The sequence below is a fragment of the Xyrauchen texanus genome, chromosome 23 (assembly GCF_025860055.1).
Source record: "Xyrauchen texanus isolate HMW12.3.18 chromosome 23, RBS_HiC_50CHRs, whole genome shotgun sequence".
Taxonomy (NCBI): domain Eukaryota; kingdom Metazoa; phylum Chordata; class Actinopteri; order Cypriniformes; family Catostomidae; genus Xyrauchen; species Xyrauchen texanus.
The window spans coordinates 12,047,575-12,062,234 of record NC_068298.1 but is presented as its reverse complement, the minus strand read 5'-3'; the positions used below and the strand labels follow the sequence as shown (position 1 = coordinate 12,062,234).

The following is a 14,660-nucleotide window of genomic DNA, read 5'->3' as shown; positions in this document are numbered from 1 at the left end:
TTGATTCTTTTTAAAAGACTGAGCAGGATAAGAGAGGTTTATTTTCCAGGTATTTAATTAAAGTACTTAAACTAGTGGGCCATCCATGCGTTATGTGTTCTGTATTATTCAGACCTTAATTTCTACATCTAAAGGGGCGTTCACACTACACTTTGCACTCCACTGACTCCCATTCAAACACATCCGAACACGGGAGACCGGAAATGCAAGCTCATGCAAAGAAATTGTGTACTACAGTGTGTGCCAAAGTTCAAGCTTGGTGAATTCTGAACCTTGAATTCGTACGACGAGAGGACGCGTAACCAATAAAAGATCAAAACGTCACACCCTGACCTCTTGGCTCAATAAAAAGAATACATATTTTAAAGCTGCATGCTTTAATATTGCAGGAAAGTGAGTAGACAATATATTTAAAAAATGTTTATATAATATTATTTGTTATAATTTGTTATTATTTACTTACACCAGAAGCCCTCCTGCGTGGCATCATATCCTGGTTCGTTGTGTTGTCCGAAAAAAAAAATTGCATGCTCAAAGTCAAGTGTGACCGCCCCTTAAGGAATGAATATAAATATATTTAGAGATTGTTTGTTTATGAATCAGCTTTCTGTGGCATATGCAGATGATTTTGCTCTCAAGAGCAAATGCTCAGATTGCTCTCAAGACTTAATGGAGCTCTCAGTTACTGTTTGTTTTATTTAAAGCTCAGATTATGTGATCTTGAAAAAATTCATATGTTTGAGTTTTGATTGCAGACTTTCTTCAATCTTGACAGCTGTAAGAACAGTTTGAGACGTTGTGATACCTTCTGAAATTCTAGAGGAGACACGAGTGAGATTACTTATCAATTTTATAATACATTTTCTCCCCAATTAATATCATTGCTGTCAAGGATATATGGTCCATTTATAAAGTGTATGTGTATGATTTCTCAAATACATTTTTGAATTATAATAAATAACTCTAGGGCTGATTGATAAAATTATATGAATATAACACTGGATTAAAGGAAAATCAAACAACAGAAGATTCATTCTCTTTTGGAAAATGTATTAAGCTTGTAGAATGAGAGATGTATTAGTTAAAATTACTTCACAAATACAAAACAAGCATTCACTTCCGTAATTATGAATGCCCAGAATAAGCTATCACGAGACTGTAGAGGCAGATAAACACCAGCTGCTCTCTCATTCTATAAGGCTTACAAGGCTTTCCCCATTGATTATAGATTAGTCCAGCTAGATCCATAATTCATGTGCAAGTTGCTTATTCTTAACTGATGGAATTTGTCAATGTTTGATGCTGTGTTTGCTGCATGTTTTAACCTTTTGTTTAATCCTGTAAATGTTAAGAATTTCTCTTGCTTGGATTGGTGGTGATCAATTCCATCTTTGTCATGTAGTGGAGTATTTTGAGATACATGAGTGCAGTCATATATTGATGCTGTGCTTGTCTTACCTTTCACTTTCTCAGAGGAACATTGACATTTTATTAGTAGATTGTGCTCTTGTTTATGTAATGGAAAAATAGATCACACATTGACCTAAATAGAGTTGCACTGCCTTCTTGTCTTGGTCCTTTGCCCGAGTTCTGACAGACTTGCAAAGAAGTACATACATACACAAGTTATGTTTCTAAGGTAAACGTTGGCGCTGGCACTTTTCTTTAAGGCCTGATTTGTTTTATTCACTTTTTTCTCTCTCTGTCTGTCTCTTTCTATGACACTTTACTCTCACGTGTCAACGATTGTGCTCTTCAGGACTCTTACCCCATTGCATTGTAAGTGCTATGCTCTATTAGTTGAGCTACAGCACAGTTTAATTGCACTTAATGGCCTTTTGAAGTGACTAGAGTAAAAGTGTTTTGATATCATAAGGTAGCATTTTGCGTGGAACAGAGTGAAAAGTAAGTGTTTATGAACTGATAATCTGCCATTTTACTCGTGATGTATGCGTAAGGAGTAAAAGTCATTGTTGTTACACTGTGTTATGAGGCCTATGTCTATGAGGCCAGGTACACTAGGAATATACAGGTGTGTCCAATGATATCTTGTTTGCTTGATAATAAGTGTCTTAAACTAAACTTTTGAATGCCATGAACCTGACAAACATTGTCAGATATATCGACTGTTTCATCCTTGGAAGTCCTCATTGTAGCAGCATGGAAATCAGTTTGGAAGTTGCATAGATACACAAGAGTGCCGCCAGTCAAAATCAGTGTAGACACAGTATTATGCAGGTTATATGTTGTCATTAAAGATCAAATGAGTATTTTCCGAGGTCTGACAGAGTAAAGCCTGTTATTTTGTCACTGAATGAGATCCGAAATATGTCAGCCGCTGTGATTGGACAATTTTGTAGTGCCTTGCAATGACCCGATTTGAACTGGAATATGTCTGAATAGATAAGTTTGTAATAGATTGCCTACTCATTCTTCCTGTAAAGTGAGATACCATCTGCAATCCTGGAATTGCAGATGGTATCAGACAGCAAAGAAAGTTATCTTGCCCTGCCTTTGCTGGTTAATCCTAAATAGTTCAGTGGGAGGAGATTTTCTTGGACTGCCTCTATCACTCTAAAATGACAGTGAGCATGTCACAAACTATAGCACACTGAGGTTGTGTGATCAGATAAGACGGTTTGATAAACAGGGTTTAGTGCTCCAATTAAATATGTCTTCCAATATCACCACCTTCATGAGATGTGTATGTGTTTTAAAGAAAGAATAGCTTTACTTTGACTTCTCTACTTATAATTATGTTATTTTGGAACCATTCATTTTAGTCTGTGCTCAGTTTTACTGTTCAGATTCTAACAGTAGTGTGTTTTAATTGAGTAGACCTGTTCTACCAGCTGTTGACTACAATGTTCACTTTCCTGGCTCTTTGTGCCAACATTTGCCTATGTAAACGTCATATCTTTTAAAAACATCATGGCAATATTCACACGGCAGCATATAATATGGTTGTCAGGCCTGTTTGGAGTGCTAAATACACTTCTGCTCATACACAGTTCAGTTCTAGAACAGCATTCTATAAGCAAAGTGACAAAGTGCTTCGATCACATCCGAATTTTTGAGAGTTTGGTTGATGCGCACTGTATGAAATTAACTGCATTTGTGTGATTGACATATGTATGGCATGAGACTCACACTTTGCTGTCAATCACTAATGTTAGGGCTGCCAAATTCACCTCACAGAGTTGTTATGTTAAGTGTTTTAGGAGAAAGGAAATCCCTGGTCGGAACCATAGATTTGGCCTCAGAAATCATAGGATGAAAGCATTGGGAATGTCAGTTTAGAGCAAAAATGCTTGATGCCTTCATTTATTATCTTTATCTGTCACTATGGTTACAGGCATTACTCACAAGTTACAGAATAAGATTGACTTTGATTACCTGATTATATAGACATTATTTCTGGTATGCTGTTCTGTGTACAGGGCAATTTGAGAGTCACACCTGTTAGAAAATAGGGTTGTCAATCCAAACACTGACTATGTGAACAGCGTTTGTTTCATTGCTCAGGTTTCAGAAAATGCCTTGGTAGTACCTTGAATTAGGCACTGGCATTTGAAAATTAATTGGTTATTATAATGTCACATTTCTTTTCATGTATTCATTTATTTATTGACATTAATATTTATAACAAACTTTTAATTCAATTCATAGTAAATATATAAACAGAATTATCAAAGTCCCTACAATGCCCAACACAACCCCACCCTTCTGTGTGGTGCCAGGCACAAAATGACAAGCTAAAATGAAAGAAACAGAAGCATAAACATTTAATTAACTGAGAACCAAGATGTTGAATCAGTCCTTGTACTGCCAGGCCGTAATAAAACCTCATTAACGTAAAAAGATTTTTATTTTGCCTAAGATACTAAGAATGTTTCTGATATTTACTAAGCTGGGAGGTACTAGGTATACTTAAAAAGTATATAATATAATAAATACATAACATCAAATAAAGTAAATAAGTACTCAAATAAGAATATTATAATGAAAAAGTAGAAAAAGTATTAATTATATGACCCAATTCTGACTACAAGTTTTCAAATATATCAAAATAATAAATGAGCCACTCTAATTCGCAAAACATATACAGAACACAGACCAATAGTTCTCTGAACTGGAAACCTCCGTTCCCCCTCACGGCTACTCGATCGGTTCCTCTGGCTTGTAGGACAATGCCGTCACTGACTGCAAAAGCCTACAGCGCCACTGGACAGGCTGCCTCCACCTTGCTTGCCATAGCTCTCCTGCAAGTTCACAAAGCCAAGGCACTTAAAGATCTGCACCTGGGTAGTCCCCATCCCGATGTGCTGCAGGAACTGTGCCCTTTCAGAATCCTCACGCAGAAACAAATTATAACCTGCGTTTGCATTAGATTGGTTCGCAGCGGTAGACTTGAAGGACGTGTACTTCACGTCTCCATTTTACCTCGGCGTCGACCCTCCCTAAGGCTCGCGTCCGACGGCCAGACGTATCAGTACAAGGTCCTCCTTGTCGGCCAATCCCTGTCCCCTCGCATCTTCACCAAGGTCGCAGAGGCAGCCTTTGCCCCGCTACGTGAAGTGGGCATCCGCATACTCAATTACCTCGATGACTGGCTCATCCTAGAGTTACTATGCACCCACAGGGACCAGGTGCTCATGTAACTCAGCCATTTGGGGCTTCAGGTCAACTGGGAAAAAAGCAAGCTATCTCCGGTTTAGAGCATATCTTTTCCTGGCTTGGAGTTAGACTCAGTCTCAATATCAGCGCGCAGTCAGCGCTCAGGTGCCTCGCTCGCTTCAAACCAGGCACAGCGGTTCCTCTCAAACAGTTCCAGAGGCTCCTGGGGCATATGGCAATCTCAGCCACGGTCGCACCGCTCGGGCCGATGCATGTGAAACCGCTTCAGCACTGGCTTCATACTTGAGTCCCGAGATGGGCATTGCCCTGAGGCACAACGGCGCAGGTCAAGGAGTACGCTCGCTTCCATCAAGAGGGTTGGGGACCAGCTAGCGTTCTCTGTCAGCGACACTTGCCTGGAGATTGGTCTGGCAGATGCTTAACTCATCCTAAGACTGCGACAGGGCTACGTGCCCTAGGTTCCTGTGACCCCAGCCTCTTCGTTGCTGTGTCCAGTACGTGCTTTGCGTATCCATGTGGACCATACGCTGGGCTCTAGATGCTCTGAGCAGCTCTTTGTCTGCTTTGGTGGACAGTGGAAAGGGAACGCCATCTCCGACAGAGGCTAGCTCATAGGGTTGTTGATGCTATCCCCTAGCCTATCACACCCAGGCTGTGCCCCCCTTGCGGGTTCGAGCACACTCTACGAGAAGTGTGGAATCCTCATGGGCACTGGCCCATGGCACCTTTTATTGGGCGTTGGGGAGGGTTACGTGCACTTGACCCAGCTGCTTCTAGCACGCAGCAGCCTGCATGCACCTAGCTTGGCTGTCATGTAACATGGGTAGTGCATGGCATTTTGAAGTGGAACCCCTTGTGTCACTACAATCGACACAACGTCGAGTGAGTGACAGAAGGGGAACGTCATGGTTACTGTTGTAACCTCCGTTCCACGAAGGAAGGAACAAGACATTGTGTTCCCCTTGCTACGTCACTATCCCTACCACTGTAATGTGCCGTAACCTTATATTTGGCTCCTTGGTGAAAACCTTTCTGACATTCGCTCACCCGCTCCCCTTTATACCCCTATGTCTGGGGGCGGGGCATGCAAATTCTGTCTGCCAACTTGACATTGGCCTTTTCTCAAGTTCAGAGGTACACAAGGCTCTCCGAAGAGACCCTTGTGTCACTACAATCGACACAACGTCTCGTTCCTTCCATCGGGGAATATAGGTTACAACAGTAACCATGACGATTTCTTTCTTAGGCTATATATATCAATTTGGTAGGCTCACACTTGTATTTTTTTATACAATTTATATAATGCTACATGTGCCAGAATGAGTTATTTAATATTGTTATGTTTTCTGGAGACAATGCATTTGTGTTATATTTGTGTCTTAATTTCTGAAAATAACTTGAGAAAGAATTTATTTCTCAGAGATTACAAGGCAAAATATGTCGTGACCTAGAGTAAGCAAGGCAGAATAATAATAATGCATGGTCTCTGTGGGTTGTCATATGTGTTTAGAAACAGTTATTAGTGTTTTAAATTATCCTACTATGAGCTTCTGACTGTAGGATGTGGTCCATACCTCACAAATGAATCATTGCTGCATATTTTTGCTCACAGCTTCAGTTCCATTCTGAAAATCAGTGTACATGCAGATGGACTCCAGTCCATTCATTTAGCTCAGATTCAATAAATCTTTAGCATTTTCCACACATTTTTGAGTCTGCCTTCAGCATAGTTTTTTCCATCTGCACAGGAGCAAAATCAGAAGTGCTGCATGCATGCAGCTTAGAGGGAACTATGAATGGTACATGCCCCTATCTATGTCCAAAAATCCTATATTTGTCCCTACCAATAATTGTGAAAATTGCATACACAATTTGTCACTGTTGGCCATTTCTTTTCACTTTAAAAAATGTCAGCTACTTGTTCCCTTGTTGCTCTTCATGACTGAGCAGATGGTAGACCTAAGATCTAAATTTGTAGGCATTTTAGGTCATAGCTTCTCCCGGTTTCATACATCAGTAAGCGTGGAGAGCCATTAATTCCTTAAAAGCCTGGACTGATTAGGTTATCATCATTTACTGATCACATTGCTGTTACACTCTTTGATGATTTTCTTTGATGTGTACTAAAACATTTTGAAACTTACAAACCTCATGGCTTGGTGACTGTGAATTTACATCATCTACTTAATTTAGAAATAATTGACTAAGCAGTCATATAAATTATACAAACAGCATGTATACATTTGTTTGGTGAATAAAGTAGAGTGAGGTGATCAAAGCAGCAGTGCAGATGGTGCAAGAGGAAAACAGGTGGTTTGTTATAATAAACCTCCCATATACAGTATGTGTAAATATTCAGTTAGTCACATAAAGAAAGTACAAGATGGAAGGAAACACAGTAGCTATTGTCTTTTTTGATAATCCATAAAGCAATAGCAGAACTTAGGTGAATAAACATATACAGTATATTTTTATTATATTATTCTTTACTATTATTCTATATTATCTTTTTATAGGCCTATTCATATGTAGGAAAAGTTAATGTAATGTTTGACCCTCAGACACCCACTGTTGCAAAATTGCGTTGTTTAAAACAATTAAAGTATGATGAATAGAAAAAATTCTAAATCTCATTAAATAAACAGATGAGATTCTTTTTTCAAAATATTATACAGATGGACAATTTTGGTCAAGCAGTTTTTATTTAATTCACAGAATTATCCCATTCAGTCATTGGCAAAAACAGTATTTCAAATGATTTTGAGCGTCACAGGATGGCTGAGCTTACTTAAGTTTCAGCCTTCTTGCTTACTGCGAAATCAAGAAACTATACAAAGTTCAAAGCTACAAAAGTTTAGATCTCTTTTTAAATGTGCATTTCAGTATAATTTACAAGAGGGTTAATGACTTGAAGGAGTATCCCAGGATCATTAAATTTAAGAGAGTGTCAGAGGGCTGCTCTGACATCCAAATTTCAGTTCCTATATTGCTGGGAGGGATTTATAAATAAAAAGATGGTGCAGTATACTTAATTTTAACAATGGTGAAATGTTGTGACCTTAAAAAACATTTTCCCCAAATTTTCTCCTAAACAAAATATGCATTAAAATCACAATTTCATTAACCAATAACTTCCTCAAAACACTTTCAAGAGGAAAAGAATATATATATATGATTAATATCAATGATTGGGTCTCCAATGGTTTAATGGAACTTTATATATTTATGTATGTATGTATTTATCCTGTTTAATCACCAATGTTTCTCTCCCATTATTCTGTGGGGGTCTGTGTTGTCTTGCTTGTGTGACTGGCACAGTAGTTTCCACAGTGCCTAAGCACACTTAATTAAGAATGCATCTAAGAATGAGAATAAGTCCTCAGAGTGAGTGATGTAGATCATGCCTCTGTGTATGTATGACCCAAAGCTCATGTTTATGTAAATTAATGAGCTCTCTCTTTAATTCGGCCAGCTAATGTTTAGACTGGATGTACCAGCATGATCAAGATTTTATTACTGAAGTGTATTGGGGAGTATTGTAAGTTTGCACTAGATGATATTAATTTGTCACACATCTCATGCTTTGGTTGGCTTGTGCAGGGCCATCTTATGGCCAACAGTACTGTTAGAAAGCTGCAATCTGGCAGCAATTTTGGGCTCTGCTTCATTGAAAAGCTGTTGCACATTTCCTTTCTAAATCCCGGAACATTGGTGACTTCAGAGAGGTTTTTCTTTTGTATCTTTTTTTATCTGTTTTTTTCAAGGTAAATTTCATGCCCAATTGCCCCACTGGAATTGCCTTGAGTTTGCTTGTTTATGAATAAAGATTGTAATGATTTTGTTTCTTGGCCCAGAAGAAATGGCTTCATGGCTGCTGTAGCTACAGACAGAGGAAGCTGAGTGATGTGCAAAAGCAGGGCAATTTGTTCTGCTTCAGTAATTTAACAAAATAAGACATACTGTACCTGGGTCATCTAGATGCACAAATGTAGTTTTTTCAGCTAGTTTCAAACCATTTCATTGAGTGGACATTCCTTGTAAGGTGCCTAAATACACAAATTGTTAAGGTTTCCATCTGATATAAAGATGAAGTGTGTTATATTTTTCAAGGTTAAAATACTTTCTCCTATCCCAGCTTAAAAGAACAGTTCACCCAAAATTTCTCTCATCATTTACTCACCCTCATGCCATGTCAGATTTCATCGCTGAACACAATCAAAAGTTTTTGGTGGAATATCTCAGCTCTGGTGATCCATTTAATGCAAGTGAATGTGGCTAGAAATCTGAAGGTCCAAACAGCACATTAAGGCAGCAAAAAAGTAATCCAAAAGAATTCATTGGTATAATCCATGTCTTCATAAAGATATGATAGGTGTGGGTAAAAAATAATGGATTGATATTTAAGTCCTTTTTCTATATATAAATCTCTTTCACTTTCACTTCCACATTCTTCTTCTTTTGTTTTTTGGCAAGTCACATTCTGCAAGGCATATTATCACCATCTACTGGTCAGGGCTTGTCAATTGTGGAGATTTATAGTTAAAAAATATTGATCTATTTCTCACCCACACCTATCATATTGCTTCTGAAGATATGGATTTAACCACTGGGGTCATATGGATTACATTTATGGTGCCTTTATGTACTTTTTCACTTACATTTAATGGTCTAACAGAGATGACATATTCTTCTAAAAATCTTTGATTGTGTTGAGCAGAAGAAAGAAAATCATTCACATCTGGGATGGCATGTGGGTGAGTCAATGATGAGAGAATTTTCCTTTTTGATTGAACTATTGAAAGCAATTTGTAGGTTTATTCAATGGAAACTGTAAACACTGTGGCGCTATCAAAACTCTTCAAAATCAAGTGTGCATACCAGAGCCAAAGATATTTGAGGTTTTTGTCAACCAAGCTTTTCATTAGATGTAATGTGAGTTATTATACTGTATAATGCAACATACCTGCTGATCAACTCTTCCAGATCACTTCAACATTTTTCTACAAGCAAGCAGAGAGACAAATATGAGATTGAAATGTGCTTTGAAATGTTGTTACAGTGGAATTAAAAAGGTCTGTCTGTTTTGTTATTTCAGGTATTCAGTTCTTCACAATGGAAACCACACTGAACATGAGAAACTGTCAGTACAGAATGACACAGAGTCCCAGGAATCATGTTTCTGACACAGGTCACCCTCTAATGAGGACCATCACTGGAAGGTGCCATTCCATACCACCCTGCCTGCAGCTCAGACCCAGCCAGAGCATTTCAGGACTCACATACAGGGAGTCAGACTGAAGTATTTGCTTTAAGAGCTGGTGAACTTTGAAGGAAAGAACAATGTTGCCAAATGTATTTGGTCTATGTTTTAGAACATACATTTTTCCATTGTTAATGGAAATAGCATTTCCATTGGTTTGGAAATGCTATTTCCAAACCAAATAACATCTTACAAGCTTTATCTGGAGAGGCTTTGATTAGATCGAGAGTCAGGATTGCACTTTCTAAAAAGTACTGCACAAAAACTGGGTAGCTAAGATGACACTTTGTTCAAAAGATCCAGATTTGTTATATTCTAAAAGGAAAAGTTAGTTAAGACTCAAAACATTCACGACACACACAGTATTAAGATGTACAGCTGGTAGCACGATTCAGGGATTGATTTTTCTTTCCATGTTTTCAGCAATGAAATCTCAGACCAACAGCTGATGCTTTATAACAACTTGGAATTTCAGCTGAATTTAAAGTCTTAAATAAGAGAAAAGAACAGATTTAAGTCAGAGATCAAAGCATGAAAGAATACATTTTCTATCTGTTGAAGGTGAAAGATGATTTGAGATTAAGCGTGCACATTTGAATGAAGAGGAAAGCTGCAGAAATGGTGCCTTTTGGTAAATTAAATCTATTGCAAAGGTGCACCACCAAATGATTTTATAAAAACATCATGTGAAATATATTTAGTTCTTCTTTTTTTAGTTCTAGACTCAAATGCAGAATCCTTATACCAAGGATTTTTGCAGGGTAATAACTTGTTCTTCTGGACATGAAAATGGCCTTCCGGGAGAAACGTATTATCTCCATTTTTGTCATTTCCTTGATATTAATTGAAAGCTCCTTTATGTACTGTAAGACTTCTAAGGCTCTTTGATCAATGAGGTATACTGGTCACAGACAACAAACTAGTGCTCCTAGCTAGTTCAGGCATATGTGCTTGTCTTGAACCCACGGGTGACCATTCCCATTCAGGTCAGTATTGTGCTTCCCATCACAATTCACTGGCATGCACAGAATTTGTGAGAGTGCTTTAGCTACATGATGCCTGTTGACTCTGCCTGTTACTGACAATGTGTCAGGGCTCTCCAAATAAAACATTTGGTGGCAGCAATCAGGGCCACATTTCAGATACTATGTCTTAAACTGCAGAAGATGTCTTTAGGTTACCCTGAGGCTGAGTGGCTGCAATTGCTTTGGGCAAAATAATGATCAGAAATCTGTAGTGAAGGCATAATTCATCCAAAAATGAAAATTCTTTTATTCACTGTTTAAAAGAAGGCAGAAGTCATTTATTTATCGTTCCAAGCCAATGTGACTGACTTCAAAGCTGCTTTTCTCCATATAATGACTGTGGAGAGTGACCAAATTTAATTCATGCTTTTATGTAATGAAATCAGTCTCAAGACACACAAAAACCAATGGCATAAATGACGCATCTTGAGGCACCATGTTTGAATCTGCAAATGTGCAAATTAAATTTGAGAGCTTTGAAGATTTTCAGTGCATTGTGACATAAATTTCAGTCTGTTCCTTACACAAACCTATTTTATGCCGAAAATGTCTCTTTCGTGTTTCACTGAAGAAAGAATATCATACAGGTTTATAAGGTGAGTAAATAATGACAGAAATGGAAGTGGAGCGTAGTTCTAGCGGGAAGACCAGCAGGTGTACATAATCACATCATTAGCTGGATAATTCCTAGCCAATCGCACGTAAGCCATTGCTTTAAGTCCACTCACAATCTATCACATTGCTGTTTCGGTGTGCTAACACTGCAACCTCCACCTCCCCACCAGCACCAGTTGAGCCCTGTCCCACAGGGGGGTAGGCTCCTCGCCACTGCCTCCTATCTCCGGCAGGACATGACGGTTCCGGGTACAACTCCCTCGGACTGCCGGACGGGGCCTACGCCAAAGAGAGCGACATCACCTCCCGTTTTACATCTATCAAATAAATGGCATCTCAAACTTCACTCAAGCCTGCGTGTCTTCCCGATAGAATCTACATTTTAGGGTGAATTATACCTTTAAGGATACATAATGTAGTACTTCATTAGAATGCTTCCAAGACATCACAAGTCGAAACATTCTGCTCGATGAATCTAATTTCACGGACAAAACGTAAGATTAATTATAGATTTTGTTTTTCAAATTGATTCTTTTCTTTAAGAACTTCCTAAGCAGTGGTGTGCCATAATAAGTCTGACTCCTAGAGATGAGGGCCTCAATATATTTGCTCCTTAGAGAGCCTGACACAGCAGAACTGACCCAGAACAAATCCATACCCTAATTTCAGCACTTGCCAGTCTGAAACCTTGAACCGTGCCTCTCTATCTAAAATGAATTACTTATGGGAACACAAATTGTTGTTTGAATTGATATAAGAAATGTAAATATTTTAAGTTTTTTTGTGCAAACAGGTTTCATGGGTGGGTGGGCTTAATTTTTGCTGTTTTGCAGGGAAGTACTGACAGCTACACGTCTTTGACAATAACGTCAACATAATACTTAAAACAAAATATATATTAAACATGTACAGGTCAGCACTATCCTCATGCATCATTCGCTTGATTATTTTTCATGGCAACCTCTCCTGCAAATAAAGCACTTGTAGCACTTTTATAATATAAAGATTATTGTATCCACAAGTCATTCAGTATTCTGATCATAAATATGTAATTGCAGACCAAACTAATATTTCAATATTATTTGAATATTAATATTTGATGAAAGTTGAATGAATATGACTTTGGTGATCAGTTTTCATAATCGTAATCATTTGTCGGAGTGATGTGTGTGATAATGTGATGAAGTAACATATGCGACAGAATGAGAGAAAGAGACTAAAATTTGATAAACCAATAGAATCATCTATTATGTTTGTTGTAATTCTGACCTGAATTGCAAACAAACCTAGCTATTACCCGGTTCAACGGAATGCCCACTTACAGTTTCTTATTTCATGTTCATATGTTTTTCAGCTAATATTTAATTTCTAAAGGTAGCGTTTAGTTTGAAGTCTATTTTGTTTTATTGTACATAGGAATATATTTTTATGCAAGAAATTTGATAGTGGCCTGTTTGTTCCTTTAAATGCTTTAGTCTGATGCATCTCTTCTTCCAGCATGGTATATAAGCAAACGTTGATCATGAATTCCACAGTGTCATTCAAAGTAGTGTCCATAAGCTGTATGCCAGGCTAATTGTTTTTTTTTTTTTACAATTAAACATGTTCATGGTCGTGCCTACACAACCATCTCAAGGATGTACAGATCATTGTGATTTGCAGTGAAATTGTGCAAGTTAACACAAATAAATGCTAGAGTGGTTAATATATATATATATATATATATATATATATATAAGCTTTTCAACAGTTGAAGAATTTCCCTGGCAAGCCAGACACCCACAGGGGTCTGATTAGGTATAATGTTCAAATTATTGATCTTTATTTTTCATTTTTTACTCTCAATTATGTAGCATCCTTTAATTTTAAGGGACTTTGTCATTATTTAAAGAGGTTGCGTTCACCCAAAGATTACAATTCTATCACCATTTAATCACTCTCATGTCATTCCAAACTGTATGACTTTCTTACTTCCGTGGAACTCCAAAGGAGAAGTTTAGCAGACTGTCCAAGCTGCTCTTTTTCTTATATAATAATATTCTGCTATAAATACCTAATTTTGTGTTTCACTAAACAAGGCATGTCGTACGGGTTTAGAACAACATAACATTTAGTAAATTATAACAGAATTTTCATTTTTGGATAAACTATTCCTTTAACCCTAAGCAGTATTTGTAGGAGAAAACAGCTTGCACAATTTCCTGTCAATTACTGTTTGGATCACATCGCTTTGTTTAAATTAGAATGGAGGTTTATAACAGTGACTTTTAAGTTAGCTAAGAGCAGAAATCAGATCTCCCTTGAGTTATGAAAAGGGAATATATTGTGTTATGAGCCCAGATGGATATGAATGGATTTGGAGGAAATGTGGTACTCCGTAGCCATATAAGTACCAAATACACTCATATGAGCCATGAATTATTGCTTCTAAAAGAGTGGGCCAAAAGATGTGGTGTTAGATATGACAGAATAATTATTCAGAGTTCTCCCAAAACCTTCATGCCCAGATACTGGACCTTCAGGGTAATCATTGAAGTCAGAATTTCATATGAAATTGTTCCCTACCCTGATGCCTCCAGCCTCCTTAGAACTAACATGCATAACCTCACATACAAACTGTTCTATAACACCTCAGAGCACTGAAGGCAGAAGTTCTAAGCATGCATGTGTTGTAAATCACCCAACAAGTTGTAGAACTTTTGTAAAATCAGTATTTATTTTGGTGGATTTAAGATTGATATATTCATGTAAGGCTTCTTGTTCAAGGAGCTACGTGTATTACTTTTTCTGTTGCTATGTGACAGCTCTAAAAATGATTATTAAAGACTATGAGATGTTGTTAATATTTGTGTTGTGTGTTTTTTGTGTATGCATAAATAAATGTAGACAACATGTAACTTAAGCATTTTCATCATGAAGTTGAATTGTATTTTTGGACTCACACTAGCACAGTGTGATGTCTGACAGTAATTATGAGAAGAGTTAAATGCTTCTCCACATGGCCGTATTTACTTTCACAGACATTGACAGATAAGCTTCATGCATAAAGAAAACATCTTGTTTTCCACATATGCACAGTAGACTAAATAGATATTTGTGCTCTGGAATTTTTCATGTGGTCT

General features: G+C 37.6%; 1 protein-coding gene across 1 annotated transcript in view; it reads left to right on the top strand.

Moving 5' to 3' along the window:
• The window catches only part of LOC127617094 (5-hydroxytryptamine receptor 4-like), a 172,476-nt gene extending 158,119 nt beyond the window's left edge, over positions 1-14,357 (top strand). Inside the window, exon 7 of the mRNA XM_052088978.1 lies at positions 9,734-14,357. Within this exon, the coding sequence (XP_051944938.1) occupies positions 9,734-9,821 (88 nt within the window). The 3' untranslated portion in view covers positions 9,822-14,357. The remainder of the gene's footprint in view (positions 1-9,733) is intronic.
• Positions 14,358-14,660: the final 303 nt, after the last annotated feature.